At 45.7% G+C, this 15,410-nt stretch overlaps 1 protein-coding gene across 1 annotated transcript in view; it reads left to right on the top strand.

The window, feature by feature from the left end:
* The first annotated feature begins 9,054 nt into the window (after positions 1 to 9,054).
* Positions 9,055 to 15,410, top strand: part of LOC118506036 (Krueppel-like factor luna) — a 161,711-nt gene continuing 155,355 nt past the window's right edge. Inside the window, exon 1 of the mRNA XM_036042667.1 lies at positions 9,055 to 10,840. Coding sequence (XP_035898560.1) covers positions 10,829 to 10,840 — 12 coding nt within the window. The 5' untranslated portion in view covers positions 9,055 to 10,828. The remainder of the gene's footprint in view (positions 10,841 to 15,410) is intronic.

The following is a 15,410-nucleotide window of genomic DNA, read 5'->3' as shown; positions in this document are numbered from 1 at the left end:
ATACAAAAAGACACTGGGTTATTTTTCGACGAACTGACAACTTATTGGAGTCCTGATAACAAACGCCTAGCTTCGTACGATGGACGCGATTCTCGATTTCTCCAAGGGAGTTGAGATTTCGAGTCTACGTCACGTCCGAGGAGGACATCCGATGGTCAGTAGGCGGAGACGGGATAAAAAGAATAAAGTCATTCATTCATAGGTAATGGATAGGAGCAGTTGGAAAATAGGTAGATCCTCCTTGTGGCCTGCAGATTTGTTCACACGCTTCTGTGAGCCACTTCTTCCAGACTGAAAACAACGGTGTTTGAGTGGGCGATTAAAAGCACACAATGCCACACACCCAATGGAGATTAGTTCTGGTATTCATGTTGCTGTACTCACACAAAAAAATACGCTGTAATTTAGCATTGAGCAGTGGGATGTGTGTATGATCGGTCGCTTAATAAATTGATATCGCAAATTAACTATTGAAGAATACAAGTTTTGATCTCTGAAAATTGAGTATCAAATTCTGCTTCTTTTTTCTCGTTGTCTAGCGTCAAGAAGTATTTGCAGTCTGAAATGTACACGTGAATGATCCTTGTAAGCGGCCTTGAAGACTGTAAAGGATAGTCTCCAGTATCCAGGGGCAAAGTATCCAATAGTATTCTCACCAGTCATCAGGCAAATAGGACACATTCCCTCTAGGTCGAGTTAATTGCTCCTGTATTTAATTAGGCGAGTGAGTTTTCATTAAATTTCTTCTACCCGTGCTGATCATATTTCTGCGGAAGGGCTCCAGACTATACCAGCATACTCAAGGATGGATGGAACTAGAAAGCAATAAAGGTCTTGTTTTATCATAGGCTCATGAAATTCTTTTTCGTTATATGTTTCATTAGGCTCTGGGATTACTGATTCGACACCAAAATCACGAACACATTAGGTGCGCTACAATGACTGGTTGTCAATTTTGTAGTCAAAAGCTATATTAAATCTATTTCTAGAGAACGAAATTCCACTACATTTGGAGTATTACGAAGACACAACGGGCTGAAAGTATTCAGTGCTTGTTGCAGCCGTTAGCAGTCATGATCATCTCTCACTAAGGCGAATATTCACTCATAATTCGGTTGTAACTTTATGGTTAAATCATTAACATATAATAAGAATTCACACGGCAGGACCGGAGCTCAAATCCCACCTGGACCACCTCCCCGTACGTAGGACTCCGGGTAAAATTAAGTCAGAGAAAGCCAGAAATGGCAGGCCGAGGTTGTAGTGCCACCAAGGAGGAAGGAAGAATAGTAAAGGTCATAAATTACCTTCCTGCGGAACTCCAGAAGACCACGAGGTACTTCGAGAAAATATTTTGTTTGGTCAACCATTTCTTAGCATTATTTGGCCTTTAGGTCAGTGTAGATAGTCTCTGTTCCAGAATCGAGTTTAAATTTTCAGAAACTGACGAATTAGACCAGGTTCTTGTTAGTTGAGCATCTAGGTAGATCATCACGATGCTGTGTTGCGTGGTGCTTTTATAGTTCTAAGATGCTGACATAAGGGATAAAGAGACTTAACCAAATTTATTAGATCTATTTTTTTTTTATTCGTGAAGAACGGCCTGGCCGTATTGCTATTAGATCTAAATTCAGTACCTTACAATATTTGTCTAGACCTCAAGTTCCTGCTAAGAGCCTAGAAGTGTATTTGCTCATAAATGTCCGGAATGCTCAATGTCAATCCACTGATAAGCTTATGTAGATATAGGCACTAACCAGTTATTCGACTATGTACTGAATTTTAACATTGATTTAATAATCAACCATAAAAGAAGTGTTATTATTTGTTAGTCTCACTATAACAACGTTTTAATTATTAATAAGTCTGTGCTAAACCTAATAGGTAATAGGTTTAATAAAATAGGTTTTATCACAAGTTGTAGTTATTTTGACGATAATCAAACTGTTTTTGCTTCTTCACAACAAAGAACTAAAATGAACTTTCAGAATTGGTCACAATAGCGCTGGAAGTTTTATTATTCACGTTAAACGCACCAGCTACTTTCTTTACATTTTCCTCGAGCGAAATGTCTTTTTTATCTTATCTTTCGCTGCAGGATGCCATCTGCTTGAGTAATGTCGACTGTCTTAAGCAAACGCCCGAACAACGCAGTCACGCGGAAGCCTATCCGGCCAACCTTCTTTCTGCCAGCGGCGAACCATTATCCGTACCCTCTGGCAGCATCATCCACGCGAAACCTGTGCATCGAACCTCACCCGGACTCCGCAGGGTGTGGGATAGCGAGCGGGCGCGGGTTGCATTCTACGCATACTATATCCACCCGCTGAAAGTCCGCTATTTATGGTTCCCCGGAGTAGCGCTTCGTTCCCCGACTTCTCGAAAGGGCACACGGGGGTGAAAGAACGAGCCCGATGTTCTCTTCCGCCATTACATACCTTCCTAATCAAATCATCAACCGAATGCGGAAGAGCTTTGGTGGTGTGGGCTTGGGGGAGGAAATGCAGATCGCGAAATAAAAAAGTGCACACACACCCTCTACGGCTTGGAAAGTGGCGCATAAACAACCAACCAGAAACAACCGGTTTTTCCTACTCCGCTCCGGGTGCTTGGCGAAGGAGTCGGAACCCTTTTCCCACCGACCGGCTGGCACTGGTGCATCTTTCCTAGCGGGTTTTCCTGCAACGCTCTTACCGAAAGGAACCTGTTCGTCCACCTACACACCAGGCATCGGGCACGGTGCGAAGTTTTGCTGATTTGTGCAGGTCCACAGCTTCCCTGGCGAGCGGGAAGGGAATGGGGAAGCGGGGTAGGGCGCGGCAAGACTTGATAAGTAAATAATTTTATCCATTTTCCCGCGCCAGTTTTCTTGCACACCGTACCCTTTCACTTTATTGCAGCGACTTCGCTGATTTTGCTCACCTCGTTGACCTACGGATGCAACCGGGCGCGGGTCCCGATTATCGTACCTCGCGTTGCGCGGTTCGATTATGTGCAGCTTCCTATACTCCCTCGAAGGCTATCTTAGATGGGGACGGTGGATCACCAGCTCGCCAGCATGCAGACCCGCGCGAGGAATCAATTTCGGTGAAAGAAAAACCTTTCCAAACACCTAGACGCGCGGCCCAACGCAGGGTGAACGAGAATAAACATGATTAGGCATTATGGGATGGGTGGGACGGAAGGATGGAAGTGGGGGAGTGGATGCATTGCGAATGGGTGGTGCGTTTCGGTGGCGCGTGAAAGGACGCGAAAGCGATGGTCATCATTAGCATTAAAACGGCACTTTTCGGAACGGCACCGGTTTCAGGCACTGCGGGACTGCGGGAGCGAATCCAGCCAGCGGAATCCATCAGGCAGGGGAATTGCATCCCCAAACGAACGGCAGGTACCGTCTCAAACGTCACTCGCAACCGGTTCTCCCGAGTGTGGGAGATGGGGGGGGGGGGGGGGGGCGAATGAAGATTTTCCTTCACCTCAGCAAAGCACAACTGCCTACCAGAAGAGCGGTCGGCCACGCCAACACGCTGACATCGTAGGGTCAATGTCGACGAGACCTCTCGGTTGAACCCTTGGAACCAGCGAGAGAAGGGTGTTGCTCGTGTAGTTTTGCGTTCGTTTCCTTTTACTACAAGGTGTATTTTTTAAGTATTTCTCGCGGCCGATTCTCCGAGCTGCCAATCGCTCAGCTGTTTGCGAAGATCGTTAATCATGCACCATCACCATGATTCACTGCTGCCGCGTGCGCGTGCGTTAAGATTGTCAGTGGGACAGATGACAGCAGGAGTTGCTAAATTTTTGGAACCTTTCGCGACGCTTCACACCATCGCTCATCGTCCAATCGTCGGACACCTCCCTGTTTTTTTTCCCCTGACTTGATTGAATTCCTTTCCCAGTATATATGGGGCGTGATATAGGAGCATTGGCTGGAGCGCAGGAAACGGAGAGCTTTGAGTTGGCAAATTACACAATCGACACCAGTCTGACGCTTCCTAATAGGAATTGATGATATTTTAATCTTACTGGAGAATGGTTTGGAGCCGCAAACAATTCAATTGCTGCACTCGGCTTATCTTGATAGCAGATCAAACTGATATTCATATTCTGGAGTAACCTGAAGCCGCAAAGTAATGTAATTTGTTGGCTTAATTACCATCAATTTTAATAGCAATAGGTCTAGCAAATGCTTTTAATTACTAATTATTTATTTATAATAAGGTAAAATGGCTCGTGGCCGTATTATCAGCATCGCTTATCTTTCATGCCGTACAGTAAGCGTAGGACATTTCCTCCCTAGTGTTTGCATTATCTCGAGCATACTCTGTTGTAGCTGGTATTGTTGTCTTGAGGTATTGATGTTAAGTGCTATCGTGTTGACATGACAATTCTATTATTATATTAATTTATTTCTTCAAACTCGTACTAAAATTTCCATAAATTTGATATAAAAAGGAGTTTTTTCTGCTCTATATTATCCTTTGATAAAATATATAATTTATTGTATAAAAATTAACAGTATGCATTCCTACTGCGCCTGATACTATCACATCCGTTACTTCAACTTTCGTTCGTTTTCATCGCCGCTGGAACTTTCGAAAAGCTGACTATGCTGGTTTATGCTCTGCTCTTCATGATATTGACTGGGTCAATGTAATTGCCGATTTCGATCTTACTGCCAATGTTCAATTACTCAACACCCGCATCACCGATCTTTTCGATCAATATATACCACGCAGAAGAGCTCCAACGAAGCCACCGTGGCTCAATCACACTCTTCGGCGTCTGAAAAAAACAAAGAACTAACGTCGGAAGTTCAGACGCAATCGTTCTATTACTAACCGTTTGAACTATACCGCAACAGCACGTATATTTAAAAAGCAAAACAGGCGAGCTCATGGTGCACACATCAACAACATCCAAAATAAGATCAGAAGAGACCTGAAGTGTTTCTGGAGTTTTATCAACCGGAAACGATCTGCTCACCGCCTGCCTCTGACAAAGCATGTTAACGATCATACCTACACTGGTGACGATAATGTTTGTAGAGCATTTGCTGATCATTTTGCTGCGATTAACACGAATCACCGTTCATCTCTGCTTGACGTCACAGCTGCCATCCAAGATCTTCATGATTCCGTCGACCTGCCGCTGCCAAAATTTACGGAATCCGATGTCGCCTTAGCCATCAGCGATTTAAAGCTTTCCTATGCTGCTGGGATGGACCGTATTCCCAGCGCAGTGATCATCCGCTGCAGAGAGGCTCTTACTCCAGTATTAACAAAACTGTTCAACAAATCTTTGCAGTTAGGAAGCTTCCCGCTTGGCTGGAAATCCTCTTGGATGTTTCCTGTACATAAGAAGATGGACAAGAGTAATATTGCAAACTACCGAGGTATTTCCATGCTCTGCGCCACCAGCAAACTGTTTGAATTGTTGGTTAGCAAATACCTACACTTTGGTTTTCGTCAAATATTCACTCCGGATCAACATGGATTTATCCCGTACCGCTCGATAGAAACAAACCTAGTTAGCTTTATACACAACTGTTACTCGTATTTCAACAAAAACAAGCAGATCGATTGTGTTTATACTGATTTCCATGCGGCGTTTGATAAAATATCGAACTCCAAATGTTGACTACCAGTTGTAATTAGATATTATTTCTTGGCAGTTAGCTTTACGTTTTATTCTGCTGAAAAAAAAATCTATTTCAAATTATAGATATGTTTCGTAATAAAATCAACAGCAAAATGGCAAGAACTTTCGCAGGGATCTAATTTTAGGAAAATCCTTATGTTCAACAAATTATTTATTAGAAAGCTTTTAAAGGACATGGTATCCTGATAAACTCAATGTTTCGCTTCTTCAAATAAAATAGATGAACTGAATATCTTTATGTCCTTATGATCCACTTAGGTATTTATAGACTTTTTTTGTCTTTTCTTCAGATACGCGGAATGTTGTACAGTGTTATCTGTTGTTTTGGAACATCCAAGGCAAAACCAGATAACTACACAGATTAATGCAAAGAAGATGGATAAAGGTGAAGCATATCTTAGACACTTATTTGGTCTGATTGGAGTTTTGCAACAATTGCTCGCATCTGGATACTGAAGAGCTGAAAATTTGGAAGGCCACACAACATTGTTGTACAATTATTTAAATGCAGTAGAAACTGGCCAAAGAGATCTGAGGCTTTATTGCCTGGTTCCCTTATCGCCTTGAATCTTGGAACCAGGATCAGGCTGAACGGTAAATAATATAGGGGTTGTTATATAAAAAAGGTCTAAATTTAAGCTTACGTTCAGAGGCATTATCACTCAGAATAAGAGCGTGTAATCATCAAAAATTAATGTTAATCAATCATTTTAATGTTGAGTTTATTGCTGATCGGACATACTTCAAGCTGCCTGACCACTCCATTGATCCCCAGTAGGACTTCTAGGTAAACCTGCATGATTTAACTGCCGAAGATCCCCCTGGGTTAGCAATATTTTCTGCAGAGTGCATTTTTGATGTAGGATTGAAAATATTTGATTCTTTCCAGTCATGAATCAGAGTTCCACTTAGCATAAAACAAATCCGTATTTTAGGCGCAGTACATTACGTGTTAAGTGTGTTTATAACATATTTTTAACCCTTATTTATGCTGTGGATGTAAATGCTTTCAGGAGTAAGTAAACGTAAAATTACTCGTTCAGGTATACTTACTGGGACTACGTCTATGTCTGTATAAATTACCAATGACTTTAAAAAAAGGGATTACAAGAAGTTCCATAGTAGCCTGGCAGAGGTGTCAAACTCGTAATTTCTTTCACAATATCTGTATTCTTGAGATTTATCAAACACATACATTGAATCCTACTCTTCCTGTAAATGTATGATAAATTATACCTAATAAACAGTAGATTAGGTTATTTCTTGGAAGGGGTTTTGTATCCCAGCCCCCACGATTCCTAGCATAAGATTTATTAATGTGACATGCCTGTTGCTCGCGAGAGCTGGAGCTTCTCCACGATCGGTCATCCTCGATCAGCTCTTCGCCAGTCTCTCATCGAGTCAAAGCTGAGGATGCTGTATGATGGAGAATAATGTATGCTGTCCCACCACATCAAATCTCTTTCTCAAGCAAGCGAATATCTTACTCTCTCGTGCTCTTCACTGCATCATGCCCAAAGCAACTCTTACTCTGAACTCCAGCTCGGCGCCATATACCGTTTCGTTTCTCGCGACGGATGCTGCCAGCGCTGCTATATTGGTCCCTTTCACACGCGCACATTGGCGCAAGTCTCACCTGCAGTGCGCTCAGCTGTGTGGCGGGTGGTAAGCTTTTTCTCACAGTTTTCCATTTCCCCACCCGGCCAGCCCCAGCCAACCTTCCTTCCTTCAAACGGTCCAAACAGCTGCACCCACGACGGCGGCCGCCGCGATCGACCGATCGACCGACTGACTGACTTCTGGCCGTCCCGCAGCGGTCGAGACGCTCGAGAAGCCAAAAACCCTTAGCAAAGCAGCAACCCGTTTTGAAGGTTCGCCGCTCGCTCGCTCGTGCAGCTCACCGCACTGGGCTGGGTGAGCTGTACGGCCGCATGTCGTCGGCTGGTTTTGCGGTTTGTGTTTTGTTTTGCGCTTTTCATTTTCAGTATTGAGCTGTCCCGCGCGACGGCAGGACGTGTTTCGCGTGAACGCTTCTTTGTAGCGGTTCGGTTTCAAATTCACGCGCTTTTGCCCTCGTTTGTCCGCATCCCAAAATTACTGGCGCTTCCTGGTTCGTCCTTTTTTTTTGCGCCCTGGCTACATGTGCACTTTGATGTGTTGTTTTGTTCCGTGTTTCTCGTGGTTGCAATGTCCTTCCCGCCGCGAGAAGAAATGCTGAAGGCTTAGTGATTTATCCGCGCGTTAAAACCCGACCAGTCACGTGCGTGGCCTTTGCCGGGGTGGATTTAATCCGAATATTGCAGTGGGGTGCCACCCAACACCCAATCGACAAAACGGAACTAATGAATGCGATCCGTGCAGTTCCTGTGAGATTTTAAGTGAAAACAAAATTTTTGCTCTCATCTGAGAAAGGTTCGTGTTCTAAACCTCGTTGAAATTACTCGCTAGTGTATCGATTGAGCTACGACGTAGCAAGTGCTATTGCGGTGTAACCATTCTGCCATCAAGAGAAAAGTGATCAAGGCCAGTGTGAACGATTATCCGTTGCCGTGACCGAGCTCTTCCCGTTCGCATGTCCTTCAAAACAGCTGGAAGCGTTGCTTTTCATTCATCTCAACTCGCTGTCGAAGTGTAGCGAAACGGATTTATAAACACACGTACACGATCATCCACCAGTGCTTCACGGAAGCTGGTGAAGGATGCAAATTTCCAAAACGTAAATACCTGCAATTACAACAATTAAAGTGTGAGTGCAAACGAGCCGTGTGTAACAACACCGCGGAGCGTCCACGGCAAGCAGGCCCACCTGCCCGACCAAGCCCTTCGTGAGAGCTGGCCGGCTGCGGTAGCCTGGCCACGACGTATGAAGCGGCCGGTTGCCAAGATTACTGTTATTATCGCATGAATTAGGATCAATTTATGGGCCATTCCCACACGGAACAGATTTACGGCGCGAAGAAGGGAGTGGTCCGGCGCTCGGGAGATGTATGCAAAGCCTTTCTGCGTGTTGTTTGGAGGTAAAGTGAATGGAAACAAAGATGTGTAATCTGCACAAGGATACATGATTGTCTAGCGTTCTATGGTGCTTAGTGGTGCGTTCTTAAGCCAGCGGATAATGTGTGTAATGTACAGCAGTGAGGCAACGAAACGAAGTATACACGCTTTTATCGAGGAAGAAACAATGTTTGAAAAATTCTAACCCACCCGAAACCTATCCGTGATGCCTGATTGATGTAGAGCAGTGTTTGCCAGCCACACAACCCAATTAGCGTCGAATAAACACCACAGCATCGCGGGCACTGAGGTGTTCAACGGACTCCGCCGCTTCGCAATGTAAATAAAACACTCACTATCGATTAAGGCCAGTATTAGTGATTTAAGGAAATCGATAGCGTTTAGTAACGAGTGGCGTGTGTTGTGTTTGTATAGAATAGTGTGTATGTGTGTGTGAGTGTGTGCAGCATAAATTCCCAATTCTCAAACTTGTGTCTGCGTGAGTTATTTACCCTCGAAAACTTCCAAAGTGGCGTTCTTCACCGTACGATCTCAAGCTCCAGCAAGATTTCCGTTATCGAAACCCTCCACCAAGCCCTTCAGTTCCGGTAGTAGTTATTGAATATAGCCAGAGAAGAAGAAGAAGAAGAAGGTGGAAAAAAACGGCGTCCGACCTACCCCCAGGTCCAAGTGCACCTTCGCAGTTTTGAGCGTAGAAAATAGCAGCAGCAACAACAACAAAAAAACACAAACAGTAGAAACAACAGCGCAGATCTAAACGCAACGCGAAGGCAACAACTCTAACGCGCCTTCGCCCCGATCGGAGCGAACCTGTTTGAAAGGTACTGCACAAATCGCACCGAACCAGTTGTGTCCGCTGCAAACAACAAAACCTGCCGCCACTGGTGCAAAAGACTCTGGCTACTGCTGCTGCTGGGAGGTTCAAGAATAATAATACAAACCCCTGCATGAAAGGGCCCAAGCAAGGACAGAGGCACAGGTAGCATAAGGAGGGGACTGTGCTGGCAGCTTCACGTACGCGCACGCTTGCGTTACCGGTTCTCCACTGCTGGGCACTACTGGGTGTGAACTGGGGGATCGTGAAAAACTGTGGGCTCCACCGAAACATTCGAGACCTCGCAGACCGCGAACGGTTGGTGCGCTCCAACGTTCTAGCCAAGTTGCCGCCAACCAGCCATCCACGTCCGTAGACAGGCCGCCGGTCCGGTGCCTGTCCAGCGAAACTCGTATGCTAAAACTCTCGCGTACAACCGGGTACGGGAATTAAGGTGTGCGATTACTGGCCGGACCCAACGCTCCGACCCAACCGACCCAACGTACTGGCCAGTTTCTAGAGGTTCTTGAAGCGCCTCGCTTCCTCGGTGCGGTCGGTGCATAACTCCGCCACTCTTGACCGCCTGCGATCGGGCTCCCAATCGACAGTGACCAATTAAAAGGGCATTAACGAAACCAACTGTCTGCTTGGGTGGACACTGTGCGCGCACAGTGTCGTTTTGCGACCAGCTTTCACGGAACGGCCACAGTGCCAGAATCCTTTACTCCACGCGGACTACAGCACTGACGGAAGTTGTGTACACGCTACATAATCGACGTATCGACGGCTCTCTTCGAGTGTATACTAATGTGTGGCCCAATGCCAATCCCAACTGACCCGCTGATACCTACGCTGACCCCCGTTTGACAGTGTGCTTGCCAAGTGATCCTGTCGGTTAGAGGTGAAATACAAGTGTGTTCGTGTGATCGTGTGGAAGATTCTTGTGCCAGAATCGTATGTGCTAGCTAAGAGAGAAAGAGAAAGTCAGATAGCAAAGAGTGTGCGTGAGCGTTGATGTGTGATTGGCCGTTGATGCTAATCTCGTTGTGGTGATTGTCTGTCGGTCGCCGTCGCCTACTACTACTTGGTGCTGCTACCGTGCGCACCAGAAACAAGCATACTAGACCTCGTGGAATACACTCTCCCGGATGTTTCGATGCGGTACTGGTGCCGTAACCGATCGTCATCGGTGATTCTCCCTCCAACATCATCATCATCATTATCGTCAGCAACGCCATCGTTCACCAAAACGCTGGAGTGTTTCAGCGTGTTTGCCGCCGTGCACATCGTCACTGTCACCGCACAAGGATTATCATTTTGATACGGCGTACTGGAATTTTAATGGTTTACATGGTAAGTGCCTCCGTTCTATTGTGCTGCACTAACTTTACGCCGGTTCGGGACAGTATCTCGAGATCACCCCTGGCATGGCATTCTGAGTAGGGTGGTAGAACAACACACAAAGGTAACTGTTTGCAGCCTTTGCGCAGTGTCTTTGCAAAACGGATCTCTTACCGCCTATGGTTCGGTCTGCTACGGTCAAGGTTTCCAGGGTGCCCCTCGTGCCCGTTTCGTCCTTCCCCGAAGGTACCGAACCGGTGAAAGGATACTGGAGCGAACGTTGCCAAAGCTTCTGGGTCTCCCTGGGGCTGAGGACACTCATGATCATGAGCGGGCTGAATAAAATCAGTGCCACGAGCACTGTCGGCGAAACCTTCCACCTGTTCTCGTACGATTACGGTACGCCAGAGTTCCTGCCTGACTGGCGAGCTTCCAAACCCACTCTCACCTGACGGCTGGGCGCCTGGCCCAACCGAAGGACAAACGATCAAACGGGCGTTCGTATGTGACAATAAAATACGACTGTCATTATTAGGTAGCGTTTATCGATGAAATAAAACGGCACAACCAATCCGTAATTGACAATTGCCACTCTCATTAGTCGGTCGGACCTTTGTCGTTGTGTCGGTTGTGCCGAGGGAAGCCCTGAAGAGCGTAAATGCAAAGCGTGTGGGCATCGCAGGAGGCTGTCCGGCGCCGCTGACGCAGCTGGGCTGGTGATGGCCTTGAAAGGTGGACCAAGTGTCTTGAGCAGCTCAGACACACACACACACTTGATCTTGAAATATGCATATCAATAATTGCACTTGGGGCGGTCCGGTGGCCGAGGCGACAGCGGCGCCGGTCTTCACACGGCAGGGCCGGGTTTCAAATCCCATCCAGACCGCCTCCCCGTACGAAAGGCTGACTACTTTTCTACGGGTAAAATTAAGTCACAGAAAGCCAGCAATGGCAGGCCGAGACCTCTCGAGGTTGTAGTGCCACAGAAGAAGAAGAAGATAATTGCACTGAAGCGAGCGTGTGTCACTCGCCCATTATGATTGGTTGATAAAGAGCGTATTGTACTTGAAGTACCGCGCCTGATCCAAACCACCGTGAGGACGTTTGAAGTGTTCATTCTACGGGTCTGTGAGGACCCGTGAAGAGAAGCCGGCAATTGAATGCGATCTAGCCGCTGGGCGATGAAGGTGAGATTTTGCGCCGGTGATCTTGCTCCTATTTGAGGCGAGTAAGCCTTTGCCTTTCGCTAATAATTTAGACCACCATCATACGGTGTGCAAAAAAAAATCTCTCAAGGGTGGTCCTATCATTCGAAAATATAATATGAATGTGGCATTGATCGTTATTTTATATCGAAACACTTGAAATTCAATGAACATAATTTGCAAAACTGATTTGGTTTTCTAAATAGTATCTTAAGAACGGTAAGGCGATCGGGTAAATTAATACACACTTTGGAGATCTTCACAAGACAGTGCCTTATGCAGGATTTCAAAGAGCTATGGAACGATGTGGTTAAGGAATGCAAGACAATCAACTAAAAAGTCAACAGCTGAATAAGGCTTGTGAAACATTACAACTGGAGCTATGAACTTATGCAAACAATTGTAAACAATGTTCTAAAATATTTTTTAGCATATGAGTGTTACCAATAACGATCGGCCAATACTTGTTTCTCGTTTCAAACTACCTTTTTAAGAAAACCACATGTATTTAGTATAAAGGATACGTATCCCTTTACAAAGGATGCATGTTGAAATCACGTTGAGGTCTCCAGTGCCTCCAGTTGATCGCCTAAACCTAGTGTATGCTAAGTCCTATCTCCTCACTACTGTAATATCCCTCTACTGTTACGCTACCTGATAGACGATAGTCCAACGTCAGTGTATACAATATAAAGCCATGGTGATACCACAAAAACGCTGCATCTCATGGTGCAACAATCAGCAGGCCTTGGTTCTACAACCTCGAAAGGTCTTGGCCTGAAATTTTTTGGGTTCTATGACTTGATTTCACCCGTAGCAGGTCCTGCTAGATGTAATCCTGACGATTACACTTGGACCTTATTCATCCATTTTCTAATCTTTTATACTGCAATGTTAGAAATATTGAAGAGTTGAGCTGTGACGAAAAAAATTATCCTATATCTCCGATTGCATGCAACTATTGCTGCAATGTTGAAATCTTATACAGAAGTGATATCATGAGGAAGTTCAAGTCTTACAACAAGTATATAGAATCCTTTCCTGCCTTCCTTGGCACTTCCTTGGCACTGGTCTCTCATTTCTGGCTTCTGTGACTTGATGTTACCTATAGCTGTCACTCAAATCCAATTAATCCAATCAAGTGTCAGTCCTTTGCACGGGGAGGCGCGGGCTGAATGGGATTTGAACCCCGGTCCTGCCGTATGAAACCATGACTAGACCAGGTCAACTTAACACCCATTTCCTAGTCCAAAAAATCTGGAGTTCGAAAAGTTATGTTAAGGATAGTAGAAAATGTATGAGGAATCAGTAGAAAGAAACTTAACTTGCTGCACAATTGCTTGCTGAAGCAAACTTTTTCTGGTAAAAATTGCATTTGATTGATTCTTAGTTATAAACACGCGCCATAAATTGTGTTTTCTCAGACAATCCAATCCAATGTTTTTACCCAGAATATTCACGATTTCTCTAGTCTAGTTATCGATGTTCGGGTCATGTTTCAGAACCTACCATCCTTGTCGACCCCTAAACCGATTGCCCACAAAGCTCTCGACCGACCCGACCGAAAAGCATTCCTTTTCGTGTTGAACATGATGGATTCCATTTTTTTTTTGGTTCCTTGCTGTATGCTGTATGAATTCCGCCCATTATCGTGCGTACGAGGCAACCGCCAGCCAAACCTTCCAACCGACGTCACCGTCCAGGCGATTTTGATGGTGGGCTAGCTACCGCAAAGGTCATTTTTAATGGTCACTTAGAAGGGGTAACACATTTTCGGAAAAGGGAAAAAGTGATGAGAAGCATGAGAAGGTCGGCCTTAGTGGGAGGAGACGACACCACCATCTCCGGACACCACAGTGTTGGGGTTGGTAATGAGTTTTTTGGCGGGAGTGCATGATAAAAAAACACAGTCGAAATCTTCCATACGCACTGACGCTGAGGGGAGGGCAAACTAATAGCCACCATTCGGCGTCCTGTGCCCTTGGATGCTGGAGAAGTGTGTGTGTGAGTCTGTGTGCACGCTTTTTTCTATCTCCTTCTTCTTACCTGTCACACACTAGGCACACCGGTGGTGATAATGAATTAAGAGATGTGTCAAAAAATAATTTAGGCTTTTCATTCGAACCAAGCTAGTTAGCTTCCTGCCAACAAAACGAACCTTCTCACGTATTACATCTTAAAAGTTTGCAAAAACTATTGAACGAAACAGCGTGTTTGATGTTTTGCTGCATGGCGCTTTACACTAATTCATCTTCCCGTAAGCTGACAGCTGGCCCCTTTCAGATTTGGCCTCCTGTCATGAACCGTTTAACCCCTGCGAATGCTGCTAATAAGCAACTGCATCCAGCATCGACGATCGTGGGCCCGGAAGAAATATTGAAAATCAACAGTGACAGCAAAGAAAAAAGCAATCTACACACGTTTGCATACGAGCGAGTGAATGCATGCGGTTACGCCTGAATAAATCCGGCTAAATCGGTTGGGGCGACCGGATTTGTTGGTGCAGTGGCTCCGTTACTATTTCGATTCATGTTTTACTTTCCCACCTTTACCTTCGCGCTAGGTTTGGCGGTTTTCGGAGACTGTTTTTATGCCCTCTGTTCTGATCAGTATTTGTGTTGCTACAATTCAATAGAAGCCCACAGCAACGAAATAGGCTCCTGAAGGCGTACCCTGTCATGGCGGGCGTTCGCCACATGGGCCACACGAGCCAACAGAAAAAAGTACCTCACGAGCTCACGAGAAAGCATCGATTTTGCTTCCTTCGCAAGCCGGAGCAGCAACCACCGACGAACGGGGGTGGCCACCGGAATTCTCCAACTCGCACAGAGCGAGAGGGCAAAAAAAGACGAAATATAAACGAAAATCTAATCACGACATTCATCTTCTAATGTAATTAATGCGAAAACGTGTCGTTCGCGTTACGCTGACGATGATGACGATCATCATAGCTACCGCCAGCAACGCGAACCCGGGGGGGGATTGGCTTCCAGAAGGATTGTAGGTGAGTTTTGGCTCAAACCTGAGATGTGTCCCCACCGGTCGGAGATTGCTTCCAGCTTTCGGGCGAACCTCCGCCACATTACAACCCGTTCCCGTCCGCCCCAACCGCGCGAAACGGTTCCGTTTTGAATTGGAAGCTGGGTTGGGTTGGGCGGTGATTTTGTTTCGGCTCGGTTCTACCACCTTTTAAGCAAAACGGGCACACCTTTCGCCGTTTTTTTTTCTTGCTTTATGGGTTTGTAGTAATGGGAGACCCCATATGAGTAGGAACTACTGCGGGATAAGCAGTGGCGTACATTAGCGATGATGTTATGGCGGGTAAACAGTGGAGTTGAAGTTTTGGGGGGGGGGGGGGGGGCAACCAAATACACGAA

Source organism: Anopheles stephensi, chromosome 2, assembly GCF_013141755.1.
Source record: "Anopheles stephensi strain Indian chromosome 2, UCI_ANSTEP_V1.0, whole genome shotgun sequence".
NCBI classification, from domain to species: domain Eukaryota; kingdom Metazoa; phylum Arthropoda; class Insecta; order Diptera; family Culicidae; genus Anopheles; species Anopheles stephensi.
Note: the sequence above shows the minus strand (reverse complement) of the source record. Positions and strands in the feature narration are given on the sequence as shown.